The sequence below is a fragment of the Vigna unguiculata genome, chromosome 10 (assembly GCF_004118075.2).
Source record: "Vigna unguiculata cultivar IT97K-499-35 chromosome 10, ASM411807v1, whole genome shotgun sequence".
Taxonomy (NCBI): domain Eukaryota; kingdom Viridiplantae; phylum Streptophyta; class Magnoliopsida; order Fabales; family Fabaceae; genus Vigna; species Vigna unguiculata.
In genome coordinates this window covers 29,384,095-29,406,393 of record NC_040288.1, presented here as the reverse complement: position 1 = coordinate 29,406,393, position 22,299 = coordinate 29,384,095, and the positions used below count along the sequence as shown (strand labels likewise).

The 22,299-nt window shown below is 33.5% G+C and overlaps 1 protein-coding gene across 3 annotated transcripts; it reads left to right on the top strand.

Annotated features, from left to right (window-relative positions):
* Positions 1–8,685: 8,685 nt before the first annotated feature.
* On the top strand, positions 8,686–21,898 carry LOC114167239. 3 transcript variants are annotated; one of them, XM_028052262.1, is made up of 18 exons: positions 8,686–9,586; positions 11,962–12,504; positions 12,597–12,716; positions 12,798–14,765; positions 14,840–14,956; positions 15,279–15,461; positions 15,560–15,622; positions 16,787–16,858; positions 16,949–17,209; positions 17,893–18,012; positions 18,441–18,500; positions 18,790–18,830; positions 18,930–19,007; positions 19,092–19,176; positions 20,028–20,181; positions 20,258–20,358; positions 21,400–21,719; positions 21,814–21,898. In XM_028052262.1, the coding sequence occupies exons 1-15, from the start codon at positions 8,774–8,776 to the stop codon at positions 20,160–20,162; spliced, it is 4,659 nt and encodes a 1,552-aa protein (XP_027908063.1). In that variant the 5' UTR covers positions 8,686–8,773; the 3' UTR covers positions 20,163–20,181; positions 20,258–20,358; positions 21,400–21,719; positions 21,814–21,898. The 3 variants fall into 3 exon arrangements, with proteins under 3 accessions (XP_027908063.1, XP_027908062.1, XP_027908064.1); XM_028052261.1 differs by lacking the exon at positions 20,258–20,358; XM_028052263.1 differs by lacking the exon at positions 20,258–20,358 and having other exon boundaries at positions 21,400–21,727.
* Positions 21,899–22,299: the final 401 nt, after the last annotated feature.

Genomic DNA, 22,299 nt, shown 5'->3' with positions numbered 1-22,299 from the left:
TGTCATATTGGAAGAAGCAAAACCAATCTGTTTAATACACAAGAACTGTTACATAAAGAAATTGTGGGTAGCAACTCCAGTCATACTTCACTAAATTGTTCTGCTTTTTCTGAAGTTGTTAATCCTTTTTATGTTCAACAAAACCAAAGTCATGGTAATTTCTAATATAAACAGAATTCATTTCATTACTTTAATTTCTTTAATTGTTACAAATTCAGGTTGCTAATATTCATTTCAATCTATGTTGAAGGTGTACAATTCTTGCAGCCTTCTCGAGAGCAGGCTATTAGATCTATTTCGAAGATATTGGATTTTGACAATAATTCTAACGAAGATGAAAATGATGGTAATCAATAATGATTCATTTTAAATAATAAATACTTACTGTTTCTTTATGTAAAATTGGTTTTCCTTTTCTTTCAGATAATATAATTGGACATTTCTCCTCTAATTTGTATTCAAAAGCTGAAATTCAAGGTGCAACAATACTTTTTAGTGTTTTTATATTACTATATAGATATAAATATAAATGTTATTTAAGTAATGACATATATGTTTTTTATGTACTTAGAAAATGTTGATGTTGGGGAGTGTTCACTTAAGTGTCCCTATTGTCAAGCTCAATTGTGGTACAAAGAAAGATCTGATAAATGCAAAAGATTAAAACAAGTTGATTTCTCTCTTTGTTGTCTAAAGGGAAAAGTGCAACTTCCATTGTTAAACAAACCTCCACAATTGCTTCAAAAGTTGTTCAAAGGTGAAGACACTACAAGCTAACATTTCTTACATTACATAAGAAGTTACAACAACATGTTCTCATTTACATCCATTGGTGCTAAGATCCATTCCTCAATCAACGATGGATCGGGTCCTCCTCAATTTATTCTTAGTGGTCAAAATTACCATCGCATTGGAAGTTTATTGCTTGAAAAAGGATCAAATCCAAAATTTGCACAACTATATATTTATGACACAGAAAATGAAACAACCAACAGAGTTAGTCACTTTGGGTATGTGTACATAGTTTATTTATGTTTTAGCCATCATTGCGCATATAATTGTCTAATTTTTAATTTTACAGGTTTGATAGTCAATAATCCATATTTGATAAATCATTGATCGAAGAGTTGAAGAAAATGATTGACAAACACAATGTACTTGCTCAAACATTCAGAAGAGTAAGAGATTTTATACATGATGATGAACAATCAGATTTTGGATTGAGATTATTTCGACATCGCTTTAAGGATCCTAGAGTATACAATACACCAGTAGCAGATGAAGTCGCAACATTGATTGTTGGTGATTTGAGCACCTTAGATGTAGGAAGGGACATCATTGTCAAGAAAGTTTCTGGTCAGTTAACAAGACTACATGAAACACACACATGTTTCATTCCTCTTCAATATCCTTTGATTTTCCCATATGGAGAGGATGGTTATCAAGAGGATATTCCAATTATAGATTGTCAAAAATATGGACAAAGTAGAAAGAGAATTCGCATTTATTTACGAGAATTCATTGCTTTCAGAATACAAGATATAAAGGTTGAATTTGGTAATGTTGTAAATTCACGTAGATTGTTTCAACAGTTTTTAGTGGATACATACACTATGATTGAAGCCCAAAGGTTGTCTTTTATACGAAATAATCAAAAACTCATTCGTTCAGATATTCTGAATGGGTTACAAGAAGCTGTTAACAAAGGTGAAACTGATCCTTCTTCCATTGGTAAGCGTATTGTTCTTCCAGCTTCATTTACAAGTGGTATGAGATACATGTTCAATAATTGCCAAGATGCTATGGTAATTTATAAGAGATATGACAATCCAGATTTGTTTATAACAATCACATGTAATGTAAATTGGCCTGAAATTCTTGATTTTGTCAAATCAAGACGATTAACTGCTTCAGATAGGCTAGACATTGTTTGCAGAGTTTTTAAAATGAAATTAGACCAAATGATGACAGATTTCAAGAAAAATAATTTCTTTGGCAAAGTCAATGCAGGTATACCATACTACTTTTCTTAATTTATTTTTCTTACTAGCAATTGTTTTCTCTAATAATTATGTTCCAAATTTAGGTATGTATACAGTTGAATTTCAGAAGAGAGGTCTGCCACATGCTTATATATTATTATGGTTGAGTGACTCAAACAAGTTAGAAAATGCAAAGCATATAGATCAAGTCATCTCTACTGAACTTCCTCATCCAGATCTCTATCCTAAACTTTCAAAGGTTGTTCAAACATATATGATACATGGTCCTTGTGGAGCCGCTAGATTCAACTCGCCATGTATGAAAGAAGGTCGGTGTTCTAAATTTTTTCCTAAAAAATTTAGACATTCAACTACAATTGATGAAGATGGATATCCTGTATATAGACATAGAGATGATGGTTTATTTGTGTTGAAAAATGGACATAAATTAGGTTATGCAAATGTGGTGTCGTATAGTCCTCTTCTCTTAATGCGTTATCAAGCTCATGTTAATACAGAATATTGCAACAAATCCAACTCAATCAAGTATTTGTTCAAATATGTTAACAAAGGTCCTGATAGAGCAACAATTAAAATTACAGACAAAAGAGAATGAATCTACAGAGATGCGTATTGTTGATGAGATAAAAAGATACTATGATTGTAGATATTTATCTGCATGTGAAGCAGTTTGGCGAATTTATGGCTTTGATATCCATCATAGATGCCCAGCTGTTCAATGTTTAACTTTTCACTTACAAGATCAACAACCAGTTTTGAAGATGATGATCGAATTGATGATGTATTGCATAGGAATGAGAATATGAACACCATGTTCCTAGCTTGGTTTGAAGCTAACAAAAAATTTGAGGAAGGCAAAAACTTGACCTATGCTGAATTTCCAACAAAGTTTGTTTGGATGTCTCAACAAAAACAATGGAAACCAAGAAAGCAAGGTTATAGTATTGGTCGACTAAGATATGTTCCTCCAGGATCAGGTGAATGCTACTACATGAGAATCTTACTAACAAAACAAAAAGGTTGTATTGATCATGATAGTATAAAGACAATTAATGGTAAAACATTCTCCACATACCAAGAGGCTTGCCAAGAATTAGGACTATTGGCAGATGACAAAGAATTCATTGATGCCATTAAAAAGGCTAGCCATCTTGCATCTGGAAATCAACTTAGAAGGTTATTTGTTGCTTTGTTAATCATGAATACAATGTCTAAGCCAAATGTTGTTTGGGATGCAACTTGGACTTTACTTGCAGATGGTATCCTATATCAAAAAAGAAAAGACTTGAACATACCAGGTACTAAATTGAATTAATCTCCACTGTTTTTTCCATAATTATGTATTAATTACATGTTCTATTTTGTAGATTTTCAAATTGAAGAGCATGATTTACACAATCTTTGTCTCCTAGAAGTACAAGAACTTCTAAATTCAAATGGGCGAGCTTTAACAAATTATAGTTACCTTCCTCAACCTGATCTTTCAAAGTCATTCAAATTTCACAACAGGTTAATTGTTGATGAAATGAATTATGATAAAGAACAAATGGAGAAGCTACATCAATCTCTATTGCAGTCTGTCACTAATGAGCAACTACATGTTTATAACAAAATTATGACAACAGTGAATTCAGAAGTAGGGAATTTCTTTTTCTTATATGGTTATGGTGGTACTGGAAAAACATATCTCTGGAAAATTTTATCAACTGCTATTAGAGCAAAGGGAATGATTGCCCTTAATGTAGCTTCAAGTGGCATTGCATATTTATTGCTTCTTGGAGGAAAAACTGCTCATTCTACTTTTTGCATACCATTAGCAATCAATGATGAATCAACCTGTAACATCAATAAAGGAAGTCTTCGTGCTAAACTATTGATGGAAGCAAAACTTATAATATGGGATGAAGCTCCTATGATGAATAAGCTATGCTTTCAAGCTTTTGATAGAACATTGAGAGACATTATGAGAGCTACGAATCAACATAATGCTGACAAACCATTTGGTGGAAAGGTGGTGGTCTTGGGCGATGATTTTAGACAAATCTTGCCAGTAGTAAGAAAGGGATCAAGGTATAATATTGTGAACTTATCAATTAACTATTCTAATTTGTGGCAATATTGCACAATTCTTAAGCTATCACAAAACATGAGGTTAAAGACTGCTGCTTCAAATGAAAGTGCAAAAGATATAAAAGAATTTGCTGATTGGATTCTTAAAATTGGAGATGGAAATATGAATTTGAATGAAAGTGGTGAAGTAAACCTTTCAATACCAACAGATCTTCTAATTCAGGAAAGTGAAACACCTTTACTTTCTTTAGTCAAATTTGTTTATGGTGGTCTAATTGAAAATATCATGACTCCTGGATTCTTTGATCATGGTGCTATACTTTGCCCTACAATTGATAGTGTTGAACAAGTAAATGACTTCATTTTATCTTTGATTCCTAGTGAAGAACAAGTTTAACAATCTGATGATGATCAAGAATAGGGATGTCAACGGGGCGGGTAGGGTACAGGTAGTAATTCCCCCGCACCCTACCCGCTGGATAAATATCTGCCCCGTACCCGTATCCATATCCATCGGGTATCCGTTATGCGGGTACCCATCTATTTTTTTTCATATCCACGGGTATCCACGGGTACCCGAGGGTATTTACAAAATTATTTAAAAATAAATATTTAATCATAAATTCAAATAAAATAAAATAAAATACATCATTGTTATAAATTTTAAATAAAGTTCAAACAAACTCAAGTCCATATATGTCCAAATAATCATAAAAATAAATATAAAATGACATTCGACACAATGAAAATTCTTTAATTAGTACTTTGATCAACAAGTTCACTTTCTCCGATTGATTATTCAGAAAAAATTAGATCAAAATATTTTTTACTAATATATATATATATATATATATATACATATATATATATATATATATATACATACATATACATATATGTATGTATATATATATACATACATACATATATGTATATATATATATGTATATATGTATATGTATGTATATATATATATATATATATATGTATACATACATATATGTATATATATGTGTATGTATGTGTATGTATGTGTACACATACATACACATATATATACATATATGTATGTATATATATATATATGTATATATATATATATATATATATGTATATATAAGGGTATTTTTGTGAATTAAAGTTTAGCGGGTACGGGTATCCACGGATACGGATACTATGATACCCGTACTCGCCCCCGTTAACATGCGGGTATCAAAAATACTCGTACCCCGCGAGTAGCGGGTATCCATTTTTAATATCCATTTTCTACCCATTGCGGGTTTTATCCGCGGATACCCGCGGGTACAGATATTTTTGACATCCCTAATCAAGAAATTCAAGGTGAGTGGTTTACTCAAGAGTTTCTAAATGATATTAAATGTTCAGGAATTCCAAATCATAGGATTAAATTGAAAGTTGGCGTATCAATTATGCTTTTAAGAAACATTGATCAAACAAATGGTCTGTGCAATGGTACAAGGTTGCAAGTTAATGATTTGGGAAAGAATGTTATCTCTGCTACGGTAATAACAGGCAAAAATGTTGGTGACAAAATTTTCATACCAAGAATGAACTTGACACCTTCTGATTCCAGCATCCCGTTCAAATTTCAAAGGAGGCAATTTCCAATATCCTTATGCTTTGCGATGACAATAAACAAAAGCCAAGGTCAAACTCTTTCTAAAGTTGGACTTTATCTTCCTCGCCCAGTTTTTACTCATGGACAATTGTACGTCGCAATTTCTAGAGTGACATCAAAGGAAGGACTAAAAATCTTAATTTTGGATGAAGATGGAAAAGTAACCACTACAACTACAAATGTGGTTTACAAAGAAATATTTGAAAATCTTTGATAAAGGTATAAAAATTACTTTAACAACATTCTTAAAATTTTTCAATTATTGTACATTTATCTGTATTTCATTTTTACCTTGCAGATTACAATTGGTGCAGATTAACTGATTTTTTGGGTCCATATACAAATTTTGGTGCACATTACAGTTCATGCAGATTAGTAGTGTATAATATATAGTGATTGATACATGTTTTGATAGTTGCATTAGATATTCTTTTGTTTTCCAGGATCTACTTCATTGAATTCCAGTAACGCTACTTATATATTAATACACTATTGTTTCTGGTATTCGTTATATATATGTTTTTCAATTGTTATTTGTTGCTTTACTGTTTTGTCAGCAATAAATGTCTAGATACATGTGCTTGGGTGTTATTGAAAAAACAACATTCATTTAAATTTACATAATTGCATTTCATTTCTTTAATTTTCTAAATGTTAAAGAATCGAAATTCTATAATTTTGCTGTTACTTTTGCTATAACTTTTATACTTTATTTTTTCTATTACTTTTTGTGTCAGTGAACAATAACAATTTTAAATTTGTTGTCACTATTTGCACGTGATAATGTTTTCTATTCTGACTTAAACTTTCCCATTCCATTCACAACTTTCACTTTACCATTTGATCCACATCCTTCACTCAACATTACATTTGAACCTCCATTTGTCTGCAATTACAAAAATGGAAATGGAGCAAACCCAAGATCAGAGAACAATACTTTGGAAGTTCAACACCATCTACATATTCTCTCAGGTATGTCTTCAATTTTAACACAAATACAAATTTAGATCTAATACCATGCATTGAGATGTTCTCTTCTATGTCTGGTTCGCTGTGTTCTGTCTTCATATTGTATCATCATGATCCCCACTTTAGTAGTATTACAGAGGAACACAATCAAATCTACTAACGTTCATTTAACGTATGTACTGCACTTTCATATATATCTAAAGATTCATAGTTTTTTTATTTCAATCTTTTGAGTTTTTACTTTATTTCATTTTTTATTTATTTTTGTAAAGAATTATTAATTCTGGATTTAATTTTTATGAACGTTTGTTTATATATAATATATTTTACCCTTCTAATTTATTTTTTGTTTAGAATATCAGATTTTGTAATTATAATTTTAAAATAAGTTATATATAAGTATGTTCATAACATATATATGTTTTGTTTATGTTTCTGTTCTTGTAGAAAAAAGATTGATAGTGTCTTTATTGATTGAAAATAATTTAGTGTACTCATTATTTTGTAGTCATTTTTATTTGTCGATCGACACTTTGTTGTTGGTTATGCACACGAATTAGGCCCACAGTGGCACTTGGTAGATGTAAATGGTAAGAGCACAACAATCACCTATAACATGGATTCAGATAACCCAAGGATCACTGAAGGTTGGTTTAATATGAGAAATTTGTATCAAATTCAAAGTGATTCTCACATTCAGTTTCAGTATTTGGGAAATTCTTTATTTCACCTAACAGTGTTTAAAGGTGGATGTACAACAACAAGTTTGACAACATTTATGCATCGTATTACTCATCAAAATACAAGATCTGTTTAATTGACAAAGTATCAAAGCAAAACAAGTCACTTGGTATATTCCTTCTTATTTATTCTTATGCTTATTACTATAATTAAATTGAAATACTTATACTAACTAAAAACGTTTGAATCATGTAGGATTTGCCATCAAAGTTTGCCAACTTCATTCGGGAGGTGAAGGTAGAAGACGTCTTTCTTATAGAGCCTAAAAGTATAGTGAATTGCAAAATACTAATATCGAACAAACAATGAAGTTCAACAAAGATAGGTCAAGGTTGGAGGCTATTTTGTTCTGAAAATGAATTAAAAGAAGGATTGTCTTTCAAGCAGACAATGATTTCATCGAATCAAATGTTGAAGTCTTCGTTAATGGTTGTTGTTGTGATTAGATTAAGCATAATTTTGAAATGTTGATCAATTATGGTCATTGAACTTTTTTATATGACAATATAGTTGTGTACTTGATCAATTATGGTAATTAAACTTTGTTATATAACAATATAGTTATTTATAATAAATTGTTAAACTTTTTTTAATAATTTTATAATTTATAATCATTATTAAAAATAATCCTGTGCATTGCACGGGTCAAAAAACCTAGTTGTGTGTATAAATCCAACGAAATAAAATAAAGAAAAAAAAATAAAATATATATATATATATATATATATATATATATATATATATATATTTTAAGAGGCACAAGTAGAATTAATTGAAAGTGGTGTCTTGTTTATTACCATGTTAAAACACATCCTTAGAACACGGCTATTTCTTTTTAGTTCTATAATTTGGATTGTTGTAAAGTTAAATAAGGTTAAATATGTGTTTTTTATTTTTAAACTATTTTAAAAGTTGTATTTAGTTACAAATTAAATTATATACCAATTTTATTTTCATATTTTACGAAAATTATATAAAATATCCTGTTTATATTTCAATTGATTCTATTTAAAATATACTTATTTCTGGTTTTAGTTTCACTGTCTCTTTTTCAACCAATTTTATTTTCATATTTTACGAAAATTATATAAAATATCCTGTTTATATTTCAATTGATTCTATTTAAAATATACTTATTTCTGGTTTTAGTTTCACTGTCTCTTTTTCAACTCTGTCCAAACAATTTCTACAGTATAGAGAGAAAAAAAATGGACTGTAATAAAATATAATAAACTGAGATATGCACAAAATTGGACTGCATACCAAAGTGAAATCTTCATGAACAGACCATGATCATCTCTGCAACTTCTTAAGCAAACACAAAAAACAAAACGAAAGCAAACTCGTTCCAATGGCTCACCACCAACTCATCGACTCGCTCACCTCGCACATCTCCCTCTACCACTCCCAATCCCCAAACCCCAACCCTAACCCTAATCCTAACCCTCGATCCTCCATTCTCAAATGGTTCTCTTCTCTTTCAATTCACCAACGCCAGGCCTATCTAACCGTCGTCGACGGGAATTTCGTCCAGATCCTCCTCCAGATGCTGGCCAAGCTCCGATCTCACGGCCACGGCTCCTTCATTCTCCTCCCCGACCTCCCCTCGCCCAACAACCTCCCCACCCTCTGCTTCAAAAAGTCCCGCGGCCTTATTGCGCGCGTGGCTGAATCCGAAACAGCAGGGCGGGCGGTGTTCGAGTCCGCCCGGTTGTTCGAGTCGCGTGAGGGCGAGGAGGCCGCCAATTCACTGCCGCCCTCGGCGAGGCGGCTAGACGCGCTGACCTTTGCCGAGGGGTTTGTTGGGAATGTGGACCAGTTTGTGGAGGCAATGGACCGGATCTCCGGTGGTGGGTTCCTCCGGGGGGATGAGGCCGAGCTTGGAGAGGATTGGGTCGAGCTGCATTGGCTCAAAGCGAAGGGGTATTATGGTATTGAAGCGTTTATTGCGAATAGGATGGAGGTTTCGATGAGATTGGCTTGGTTGAATTGCTGTGGAGGGAGGAAGAGAGGTGTGAAGTTGAAGGAGAAGATGAGTGCTGCGGGTGTTGGTGTGAATGTATTTTGGAGGAAGAAGGGGTGCGTTGATTGGTGGGCGAACTTGGATGCTGGCACCAGGAGAAAGGTCTTCACCACCTTCTTTATGAAAGCTGCAAAACCCTTGGTACTTCCATGTGAACTTATTGAACTTTTAGTATGATGTGTGCACAGTGGAGCTTTTAGTGCGATGTATGAATTACATAGTTAGTGACAACTGGTTAACTTATTTCCATTTTTACATTTTTGTTAGCTAATGTGTTGCCAGTTTAAAAGTCAAGTATAAAAAACAAGAACTTATAAGTTTCCATTTCCATTTATACATTCATTAGTTGAGAATGAGAAGACGAGAGAAGTTAGGGTATGCAACTTTTTTTTAAGTTATATCAGTTAGTTTTGTTTCTTTCTAAATCTTTTTTTTTTCATGTTTATGTTTAGTAAAAATTAAGCTTCTTAATTTTTTTACAGTTTTCTCCATATTTGTTTGACAGAACTTTTTTTTTTAAGAAGTTAACTCGAATAAACTGGACTAGATACAACCTAAGTTGTAAAATTTGTGGAGAGTTAATAAAAATTGATAATGGAAAACATATATTTGTGGGGAGGCTAAGCAAAGATTAAGGATTCGAGAGTTGAATGCTTTTATATGAGAGGGTGGCAGTTAGTGTTCCTAATGCATGTATTGTAGTTTATGGAGAAAAATGTGTTTATTGTTTCTTTGATAAACGCACTGTGATGGTTCAACATGAATTCATTTTGTTGTGGCATATATGAGTACTGGTAATGTCGTGCTTACACTCACAACTGCGGATTTAATTGGATAAACTATAACTTTATATCTGTGCAAATTTGACTACCTAAAATAGTTTGGAGCAGTGGTTTGAGGAGGGCAAGTTTTTCTTGTTCCATATTACGTTACAAATAAAATCTGAAAAATGTGACTAGTTATTCAAAGTAATATGCAATCATTCTTTCTTTAACTATATTATATTAGAAAATAATTATGATTCTACTAGATTCTTCATTCCTCAAAAGGAAACTTTTGCATTGTCAAAGAAAAGCCTAATATTAAAAACTGATATATTTTGTAGTGAACTTTGGTATGTGCACCTGCGGTTTTGGGATCAAAATGCAGTTTCCTTTTGCTTTTCGTTATAAGCCTTATTGATTTGTGAATATTGAAGGAACTGGTGGCGTTTACTGGTCATGATGATGTTAATTATTAGTACATTCTTTTATAGTCATTTTTGGCTACGTAAGACTAATTAGTCTTTCATTTGTGGGTGGAGAGAATTGCTGACTTCTTAGGGGGAAGGGGGCTGAAGGAAAAGAAGAGGCTCTCATAAAAATCACCTCTACCTTTATTTTTGAAATTGGACTTATTTCATATTTTAGCAGGAGATGTTTATTGTGGCACGTTGAATTTGTTGTAATGAACTAGAATAATTAAAGATATACTTTGTGTATTGATGGATGGTATCATGGATAGATTCAAAATGATATATTAATTTCTCAAGGAATACTTAGATTTGTCTTTTAAAGTTTTAGATAGCACTTGATAATTAGGAATTTGTGTTTTATCGAAAATTATATTGACTGTAATAGAAATATAGGAATGGGATTGATATGTGTAATATAAAGAGAAGAATACAATGATGTAGAAGACCAAGAAACTCCCACTTTTCTCTCTTTCTATTTTTTTAAATGATTGCGGATATTCTGAGATTTTTAAATGAATCTTTAAATAGTGTAAAAGTTGTTAAAACCAGACTAACCCGGGGCAGGATTTGTTGGGTAGACTAGGTCGACTTAATGTTCACACTGATACCCAGTTTGACTGTCAGGGTCAATTGATAACCTGGTTGGCCCAATCCAAAATTTTTAGTTTTTAATTTTTTTAAATATATAATATTTGTCTTTTTAATTTGTTTATGGAGTTGTGGTATGGGTTTTTGTATATGGATTTGTGTTGTTTTTAAGAATTTTATTTTGGATATTATTTCTTTTACTATGATAATGTTTTGAAATTTGAACTATGGAATAACATTGTCTCGAACATTATTTATCTTTTCAAATATTAGTACTTTATTATGTAAAGTTAGATTGTAATTTATGTTAGACATGTATAATATCTTTTTATTTTTTAATGTTGACCAGGTCAATCAGTAACTCAATGGTTCGGCTATTGACCCATTGACCCAATACGTTGACTAGGTCAATAACCGCACCAGTTTTCACAACATTGTGTAACAAGTTGGATAAAACTTAGTTGAACTAAATGTTAATGTTGCTAACTACTTTCATATTGTCAACGCATTAGATCTCCTTTGCAATATGTAATCTTGGATGTGGTGGATACTTTTCTACTTTCTGTCGACTTCTGAGTTCAATACTAGGGCTTATAATAAGTTATAGTATATTCTTACATGTTATGGTCTATGCTAATATATTTTTGTAGCCTTCTCTAAGTTCGAGGCTGACTTATTTTTCACAAGTTTTCAGACTCGTGATGTTTTGGAAGTGTCAAGTAGTGCCTCTGATGATGAGATTTGCCTATACAGTGCGGGAGTGGATAAATTAATGCAACACAATCGTCCTATGTCAGCTCAACGGATCATCTCATCTCTTCCTGTTGATATGGAATTTGGAACAGTTATTTCACCAGTTTCTTTATGTAAAAAACCAGCTGCTTTAGCCAGAGCCTTCAATTCTTTATTAGTACTTCATGATGTTAATATGATGGTAGCATCAAATCTTAATAGTGAATATGACATAGGAAAGCTTTTCTTTAGTTCTTTGGGTTCTGTCTGTACGATATCTGATTGTATATTAAGAAAAATGCGAGGATTTTTTATGGTTATTTCACTTGACTGCACAAAACTTGAACTATTAGGAGAGGCACTTGAAAAGTCTTCATCAGATAAACCTAAAGAAAAGCTTAGTGTTTCTAACCGGAAAAAGAAGGGACGAAATCGCAATACTAAACGGCAAAATCCTGTCTCAAAGACCTGCACAGATGGTATTTCACATGAAAATCCACTCAAGGTACTAATATTTATTTAAAGAGGTGGCTCAAATAGTTTTATCAAATTAATGCTACCATTTGCAATTCTGTTTTGTTCCATTTGATATTTCAGGATACTGATTGTAAAGGGGATAATAAAAAGAAGACTGATTTAGTGGGATCCAGAGAACTTCCTGCTGTCTGTATGGGGAAGGAGATTTCAATGGAGTGCTCATCATCAACTGTAAAAATGGTTGCAAATCTTTTTTCTTTAATCTAATTTATATTTTTTCTTGTAGATATAAATAATTTTTAACAAGGCACTTATCATCAGGATCATACTCAAGGATTGGATGTTGGCACAGTAAAAGTACGGACCACTTCAAGAAGAAGTAGAAAAGAGAAAAATAAAAGTAAAAACATCATCATTGATAGTGCAGGTGGAAATTCTCATAAATCAATTATGCATGCTGCCTCTACCACTGTTGTTTCTGAAGGTGAGGTGGCAATATGTGATAGATTTTTGAATAGTTCTACCATTCAGAATGTCAAAAATGACAATTCAATTGGTAATGACATCCTTACTTCAAATTCAAGCCATTGTAGTAATCTTAGTGGGCTTACTAAGGAGAACAGTTCTACTGGAAAAGTTGAAGGAGAGACAGAAGATCTTGCTGAATCTGGGAATAGTTTAGGGCCTCAATGTTGTTTATTATCAGATGAAAGGAAAACTTTATGTTCTGGATTAGATACTTTTACATGTGATTTAGATTGTAATGCTGTTGTAACTCCTCCTGTACCTGCATTGAAACAAGGTAGCTTCTTCAGCAAGGAAGATACCTGTCATTTGAACTCATTGCGTGTTGCCAAAACCGATATAAAGTCTACTGCTCCTGACAAACCAATTAGAGAGGTTAATGTAAAAGAATTTGGGCGGTTGAATGAGCATGATAGATGTCTATTTGAGAGTAGAAATTCAGCTTTCTCAAAGTGCAGTCCATATGAGTGGCCTGGGGTACCTTCTATTTATTTTCCATCTTTTAATTCACACCTCCCTCCTGCCACGGATAGATTACATCTTGATGTTGGGCGGCATTGGCACAATCACTTCTGCCATCCATTTGTTCCCACATTACAGCAGGCAAGAAATCCTTCTATTGAAGGTGGATGCAACCCAATCCTCTCTCGTCCTATTCCTATGAGTTTTGACTGGCCCCCAGTCTTCCGAGGATGCAGGTCCCCATCACCAAACTATAATTATGACTCTGGTCTTATATCTAGGAAGCAATGCACCTTTTCAAAAGGATTGGCTGTTCACAGTATGCAGGTTGATGCAACTGCTCCTGATGATGAAAGAAAATATTCTGGGGATGCATGGGATTTACCTGACCTAACAAACACAATGGAGCTAGCAGATGAATTTGACAATCACTGTTTATCTGAGGAAGAATATGAGGTTCATGCTGTTTCTGGTATAGATTATAATCAATATTTTGGTGGAGGCATAATGTACTGGAACCCTTCTGATTACCCAGGAAAGGGTTTCTCCAGGCCTCCCTCACTTAGCTCTGATGACAGTTTATGGGCTTTGCGTGAAGCTGACATGAATAGGACTGTGGATGATATGGTTGCTTGCACATCTTCATACAGTACGAATGGTTTAACATCACCCACAGCTGCTGCATTTTGTTCTCCTTTTGATCCTGTAGGGACTGGGACCCAGACTGTTGGTTACATGATGTCAGGTAATGAAGTACCTGGAAAGATATTGCATTCTTCTTCAGTTACTGATCCAGCAGTGGATGAAGATACTTCTGGTTCTTTGGGTAGTGGTTTACCTGGAGAAGTTGAAGGAAAGGCAGGTGATTCACATCCATATCCCATTCTAAGGCCAATAATTATTCCTAACTTGTCAAGGGAAAGGTTTGATCATAAAAGTCCCTGTGTTCCTCCCACCAGGCGGGAGCAGCCTCGCATAAAGCGGCCTCCATCACCTGTTGTGCTTTGTGTACCACGTGCACCACGTCCACCCCCTCCTTCTCCTGTGAGTGACTCCAGGAAACACAGGGGTTTTCCAACGGTTAGATCTGGTAGTTCCAGCCCAAGGCACTGGGGGATGAGAGGCTGGTATCATGATGGAAATAATTTGGAGGAAACATGTTTAAGAATGGATGGTGCTGAAGTTGTGTGGCCTTGGAGAAGTAATAATCTTGCAGTACGACCTTTGATTCAGCCTTTACCTGCTGCCTTGCTGCAGGACCGCCTGATTGCATTATCACAGATAGCACGTGACCAGGAACATGTAAGAAAGATCCTTACACAAGTCTTACTTAGTGTGTATATGTTAGTGTTGACTATAGGTTTTCAATTATGCAGCCGGATGTCACCTTTCCCTTGCAACCTCCTGAGTTACAAAGCTGTTCTGCACAGGGTATATCTTTATCTGTGATGCATGGTATTCTCCATGATGAGATTGACTCTTTCTGTAAACAGGTACTGGGCTTATATGTTGATAATGTTGTTAAACGTACTTTCTCAATTCTCAGTACACTCTTCTGCAAGCTGGTGGATAACATTCTGTCCATTATAGGGTTTTTCCTCCTGCATTGTCCATATTTTGAATTTCGCATAGCTTGTTTTAGTATCTTTATCCTTGCTTTTTTTTTCAGTTTTTTATTTGCAGTCCAGTCCTTTGTTAAAATCTTGGCAAATAGAATTGCTATTGAATCTGTAGAAACTTTGTATTTCTTGATATCATCACCAGAAGACAAAGGAAGCTAATCACGTTGCTTATAAAATTTACAATGGAATCCAGGTTGCTGCAGAAAACATGGCCAGGAGGCCATACATTAATTGGGCTGTCAAGAGAGTGACCCGATTTCTGCAGGTTCTATGGCCTAGATCACGGACAAACGTATTTGGTTCCAATGCAACTGGTATGTCCCTTCCGACAAGTGATGTTGACCTTGTCGTTTGTCTACCTCCAGTGAGAAACCTGGTAAATTTTATACCTTTTTACATAATTGTTTACTTGGCATCTCATTATTCAGACAGATTATCATTGTCTGTTTTAACATTTCCAATAAAAAAATCCAGGAACCTATTAAAGAAGCTGGAATACTGGAAGGTCGTAATGGGATTAAAGAAACATGTCTTCAGGTATATTGGCAATAAATGACGCCCTTTTTGCTGCCTACACTTTTGACTCTACATCAATTTGATGTCAATGTTGTTAAATGGAAGTATCGTGCCAGAATGGCATGGGGGTATTTGCTAGCTGCCATATTCAATTTGTGAAGGGAGGCTTGCTATTGCTAGGCTCGAGTGGCTTGTTTATATGGCATAATTTTGGCCCTCAGCATATTCTGCTACCTGGCATTGATTACTCAGTCTGTTGTGTGTTCACATCTACATTAATAGGATTAGTATAAAATTGAGTCGTGACACTTCCCATGAATATATGAAGTGCAGTTTAATGTAAAATAATCTGCTCTTGCCTGTTCATTTGTCTTGTTTTTTTCTCTTTCAAATTTTACAAACTGGTTTATTTTATTTGGAAAAAATAGAAATCACATGAGATGATTGAAAATAAACATATTGGTATGATAGTAGTTGGTGGTTAGCACCTTTATGCTCCGGAATTCAGACATTAGAATGTGTTGCTTTTCCTCTCAATCTTCATGCACTGTGTGTCACAGATCTTGTGAATTGATCTTTCTGATTCGGTTTGGATGATATTTATTTGATCACATTTTAAAATAATTTCTTACTGTGTTGTTTATTATTCTTGGCTCACATTGACTTTTGGTTTCCATAGTTTCATCAATTTATAACTTTAATCCCATTATTTAATTGCACTTTTAGTGCTCCAGTTTGTAAAAAATTAAGTAATTCTGGTCCATTTCTTATAGATGATCCAATATTTAGCAAAAAATGTTAACGTGCCTGTCAGGGATAATGATAGTTACTTTTTCTCGTAAAATATTAATGCAATGCTTAATAAGCTTTACATCTGTTATCACCGAAAACATAACATTTTGTCAGCAATCAGATGATATATTAATGTTGGACCATAATTGCTTAATTTTTGCAAACTGGAAGACCAAATGTACTATTTAATCTTATAAGTACCAAAATTACACATTGATTAAACTATTGTGATAAAAAGTGGATTTAAACCTTTATTGTTTCATCTTTCTTTATGATGAAACAATATAGAGATTTCTGCTTTCTAGTGTATATGTATATTTTAGCAATAGTAATACGGAGAGTCAAAGATGTTCAGTATTACAGACAATTGATGCTATTATATTTATGTGCCAGCATGCAGCTAGGTATCTTGCCAATCAGGACTGGGTGAAAAATGATTCTCTGAAGACAGTGGAAAATACAGCTGTAATACCCGTCTTCTTTCTTAAGCTTTTAATTGTTAGTGTACTCTTTTTATTTCTGGCCTGGTAATATTCTGTATCTTTTTTCTATCAGATTCCTATTATTATGCTTGTGGTGGAAGTACCTCAGGATGTTATTACCTCCTCGGCTCCTATTATACAGTCATTAAATGAAAACCCACATCGTACTCCAGGTGAACATGGTAGCGATAATAATTCAGATACCATCCAGTTAGAAGATTTGGCTTCGCCAAAAGGCTCCCAAATGAAAATTGATGCTTTGAAATCGAAATCAGTTCGTCTGGACATCAGCTTTAAGACCCCTTCTCATACTGGACTCCAGACTACAGAAATGGTGATTCCCTAATGTCCATATGACTTTTAATTACATAAACTAATCTTGTTTCAGTGGTTATATTTGCATTTTTTCCTATTCTAGTTCAAAATCTTGAATTTTTTTATTTATTTGGTCAATAATTGCTTTATTTTATTTTATTTCCTAAACCTCAATTAGGAAGTGTGAATACTTTCTTTGAAGTTAATTGACTCAAACATACTAGTTTGTTACACTTGGTTTTTTATTAAATTTTATTTTTTCATAAATTTATATATTAATCCCAAGAGGATACTTAGGGTAGGTGTTTAGGATTGCTCTGATACATAAGTAGAATGCAGAATTGGATTCCTACGAGTGAAGTGGTCCACTTATTTTAACCTTTTTAATGAGGTGAAATGTAACGAGTAGTGCAAAGAAGGTTGTTAGCATATTTATACAGGGTCTTATTGTATATCTTATGTTTCCTCCTGTACTTCCTCTCTAGAATTTTTTTTTTTCCAAATAATTCAGCTTGATATGACGCAATAAATTGGATGAAGAGCACCAGATCTGAATAAGTCCAATAGTATGAATTGTTGATATCCACTGGTCTATCAACAAAATCAACTTTTTTAGTGAATGAGTCGTGGTTCTATATTCAGCTTTGATAATATACTTGAGTTCAAATGTATCTTGTGGTTCTTTTATTTTGCCTCTTGTAGGTTAAGGAGTTGACAGAGCAATTTCCTGCTGCTACACCTCTTGCTCTGGTACTAAAACAATTTCTGGCTGATAGGAGCCTTGATCAATCCTACTCCGGTGGCTTAAGTTCCTACTGTTTGGTATGCATGATTACTTACTTCCTTACGGCCAATTTTCATTTCTCAATGAATTATCCGAGTCCCTTTTGTACTGTTGTAGCAAAAATTGGTGTAGCTTTTTATATAACCAATGAAGATTCTTGATTTTATTACATTCTCAGATCTATCAGCTACTGACATGATAAGTGTTTCATATAATCTTGTTCTCAGTAGTCTAGTGATGATGTGGTGGAAAAAAGTGAAAAAAAAGAAGGTTTTTTACACGGTTTCTATAGGAATTGTTCTTTGGATTCATTTTCTTTTTGAAATCGTGGTGGATGTTGCGTAGGAAACAGTTTAACATATCTAATCGCCTTCATCTTAGACATGATTTGTTTTGGCAATTAAGTTTCTTGAAAAATTGTAGTCTGGATCCGCTAAAACCGTATTTGTTTTAATTTTGCATGCAGGTCTTACTAATTATACGATTTCTTCAGCATGAGCATCATCTAGGCCGTCCAATCAACCAAGTAAACTCTAATCATTCTTGTTATTCAAGTCTGTATTTGTGGATAGACTTGGAGGACTAATAATATTTTTCTATCATCATCTGAACTATTCTGAAACTAGTGTAGAATAGAATGCCACAATTTAAATGGATTGAAAAATCATATTTTACTCTTTATTTTTCTTTTAATCAATGAGTATTTAGTATAAAAGAATCAAACTGGGCTATGGAGGGCTGCCATTCTTACTTCCTCAGCTCTTTTTTATTTCAGATATTTTACTGCTACTAAATAAACGTACATTTTTTGGCAGAATTATGGAAGCCTTCTGATGGATTTTCTCTACTTTTTTGGGTGAGAGAACTAGACAAATATATATTTATAGTTGCTACTAGAGAGGACTTATATAATTGTACTTTTGTTAGAATTCAATTCAATGTATTTTTCTTTTAGGAATGTGTTTGATCCTCGCCAAATGCGGATATCAGTTCAGGGAAGTGGACTTTATATAAAGAGAGAAAGAGGTTGTAGGTAATGTATAGAAACCAAACTTTCTATCTACAGTGTGATTATCATTCCTTTTCCTATTGCCAAATGAAAATACCTTCTTTGCAGCATTGATCCAATTCACATAGATGATCCCCTTTTCCCAACTAATAATGTGGGGAGGAATTGCTTCCGAATTCATCAATGCATTAAGGTATTGATTACGAATAACTTTTTCATATTTCAGTTGTCATACCTGGCCTTGCTATGTCAGGACGAAAAGAGAAAGAAACCTATGACTGATATTATGCACAAGCTGTTGAACTAAATCTTTCATGTATTTTTTGGCAATAAAGCAGTTCATTGTGGCTTTATTAACCAATAAAGCTGTCTACAAATTTTTCTGCAATGATGTGGCTGAAAGGCCCAAGGATGACAAATGTACTTTGAATAACCACGTGGAATGTGTCAGTTTGTTATTTTCTTAGTCAAAATGTTTAAATGGTTCTTGAAAATTGTGTTTAATGGACAAATTTGGTTAAGGTTTGTGTCAAGCAAGCTTTGTAAATTTACTATACAAAATTAGCTTGTAAGATGATAATTGTTTAAGCTTTATGATCTCAATGTAAGTCATGTCTCTAGTTGATGTAAGCCCGAACACACCCTAAAAATTGTCTGCGGCCAGCCAAGGGTACAGCATAATCGACAGTAAAAGATTAAGTTTCAGTGTACCCACAAGGTGTGATAGAAATGGCAAGTAGCTTGGACCCATATAAGCATATGATAACCACAATTAAGGGGGCTTGTATTTGTTGGACTCTAGTGGTTACATTTATGATATTTTTCTGAGTGTTTTAACTTGATGAAGTTCGTAAAAATCATTGCATATTATTGGCAATTCATGGTTTCATCCATGAAGTTGATCCGATCACCTAATATTGAACTAATGTAAGATTCTGGAGATTATTTATGTTTGTGTTGATTGCGTTGGTTTTATTTAAGTTAGGGCTTTGATGAATTTGGCTTTTCTGGTAGTATTTCTCAAAAGTTATAATATTTGTGCAGGCATTTTCAGAAGCTTACTCTGTTCTTGAAAATGAACTCAAATTCCTAAATAGTGATGGTGAGTCAAGTTCAAGGCCACCTTACAGACTGCTTCCAAAAATCATTCCAAGTCTTGATAAAGAACATGAAGACTGAAATGTTGTTTTGTCTAAAGGTATAGTTCAAATCACCAATAATCGGTGGCTATTACTAAAGTATTTTTAATTTGATTTTGCTTCATCTTAATCCAGATTTTGTGTACCTTCACTACAGTAGGGAAGTGTTCTCTTTATTCCCCTCAGCCAAAAATTTTGCCACTTGAATTTGGGAGAGGGAAATGAATGCTTTTTCAGTTAAGGAAAATTATTCATACACAACCAGTATATCACTCATGTTTTATTTTATACTGGTAAATAGTGTTAAACATGTAATATTTGCTTTGAAAGCTAGTAATTTATACCCCATCGTTACTAGTGTGATAGCCTGGCAATACTAGATTAACCAAGTTTTGTACATTCTTAACTATTGTCAAGTGTGAAATTTTGGGAGTGTGTTGAGCCCTTTTTGGTTAACAATGTTGACCATGGACTTAGCTTCTCTGTAGTGCTGTCTCACAAAATAAGTATGCCTCCCACTTGCTGGCAGGGTGAATGAAAGGGCCCAGCCCCTTGTCTGACACTTTAGTTAGCAGTGGAAATTAGTCTAGCCCTTGTTTGACAGGCTACTGAGTAGCTTAATCACCAAAGCATACTAAGCCAATCAATGATATCATGTTATCTAACAGATGTTGATTGAATTTATTTTATTTAAATACTGTCGCAGCAATAACCTGCTTCATCTGCATCCATGTTCCTTGAATTATCCTTTGTTTTGCTAACCTTTCTTCACCAAATCCTAGCAAAAGAGACGATGTTAGATGTGTCAATGAAAAATATGGTCAGTCTCTGAAAGTTAAGTTCAAAAGTGTTTAAATGGATATTATTCTTAATAAATTTTAAGTACAAAGAACACATCTCAATATACAATAAATAATTACTAAAGTCAAATACTATAAGAATCGTCTGATTGGTTGAATGTGATTCTAGCATGACAATAGGTTAGTAAGAAGCTGATTGAAGTTGTTCATGAAAAATATATTTGACCTTCTCAGTTTCTAGATGAAATGCTAATGATTTATTTTAATGTTTTCCCTTCCAGTTTGTTATGTATAAACATTCCTTGTAGAATGTTATATTTAGATTGTGTGCATGTAGGTTCTCATAAATTAGAGTTGTTCTATGAATTGCTGTATTTAGTATGATTCTCACCTGAGTGTTTTACTTCCAAGTTATTTTTAGTTATGTATTTACCTATTAAATATGAATGTTTATAGTAAAATTTCTCTGTTAAGCAGGTTCCTGGCTGGTGCAGAATGCTTGCTGAAAAATGCTGTCATTCTCTGCTTACGCAGAGTACGCATGGAAGATGATCAGATAGCTGGCATGACAAATGGAAAATCTTGAACTTGAACAATGTAACATCTTTGTCATGCCTTGACTTGACATCCAAGCCCCGGTTATGCCAACTTCCAAGAGATGGATTAAGGACTTTATCCTAGATATTATGGTACTGATTGAGGGTGGTTGATGGTCTGGTCTGCTTGATCATCTCGGTTGGTTTAAGGTCATAATGCTCAACCACTGACTGATTCAGCTGACTTCTCTCCGACATATTGTAAGATTGTATGCACATTTTTTTAATCGGAAGTAGTTTCTGCATCATTTACTTTTAAATATTTTTTCTTTTAATATTTAATATTTTCTTATAGTTGATTTGAGAAGGCAAAGATGGTAATTTGTTGCCCAAGAGACATCTTTGAGTTGTCTTTGTCGCCTGAAGAACTGTGAAGTCAGGCAAGTTTTTTCTGCCCCTGAATCTACCTGAACGCATTTATTTATTTTTGGTATCCTTTGATTGTTATTTTACCTTGTTATTGCTGATATAAGCATTTATACTCAAATCTGCTTCCAACATTTGATTTCTTTAGTATTTGTATACTTTCTTGGGAGTTATTTCGGAAGCCAAAGGGTCTTCACGTTAGTTTTTCTGTTTGATATTTGATATATTTTTTTCTTTTTTCTAAATATGGTAACATCAAAATAGTTTTTGGATATATTAGAAAACCCTCGTATCAAAATATTTAATAATCCATGAGATTAGGATATTCATTCTCTTGCAGCTGGTCGGAATAAAGATCTTATTATTGTCTTACTCTTGATTTATAAAAATGGTATCATCTTTATTTTATTTATTT

Bases quoted from the DNA above. Each gene is read 5' to 3' on its own strand.
- LOC114167239 (XM_028052261.1), top strand. From the start codon at position 8,774: ATGGCTCACCACCAACTCATCGACTCGCTCACCTCGCACATCTCCCTC. The intron at 12,505-12,596 runs GTACTAATATTT...TTGATATTTCAG, and splicing joins CACATGAAAATCCACTCAAG to GATACTGATTGTAAAGGGGA. The intron at 14,766-14,839 runs GTAAGAAAGATC...TCAATTATGCAG, and splicing joins TAGCACGTGACCAGGAACAT to CCGGATGTCACCTTTCCCTT.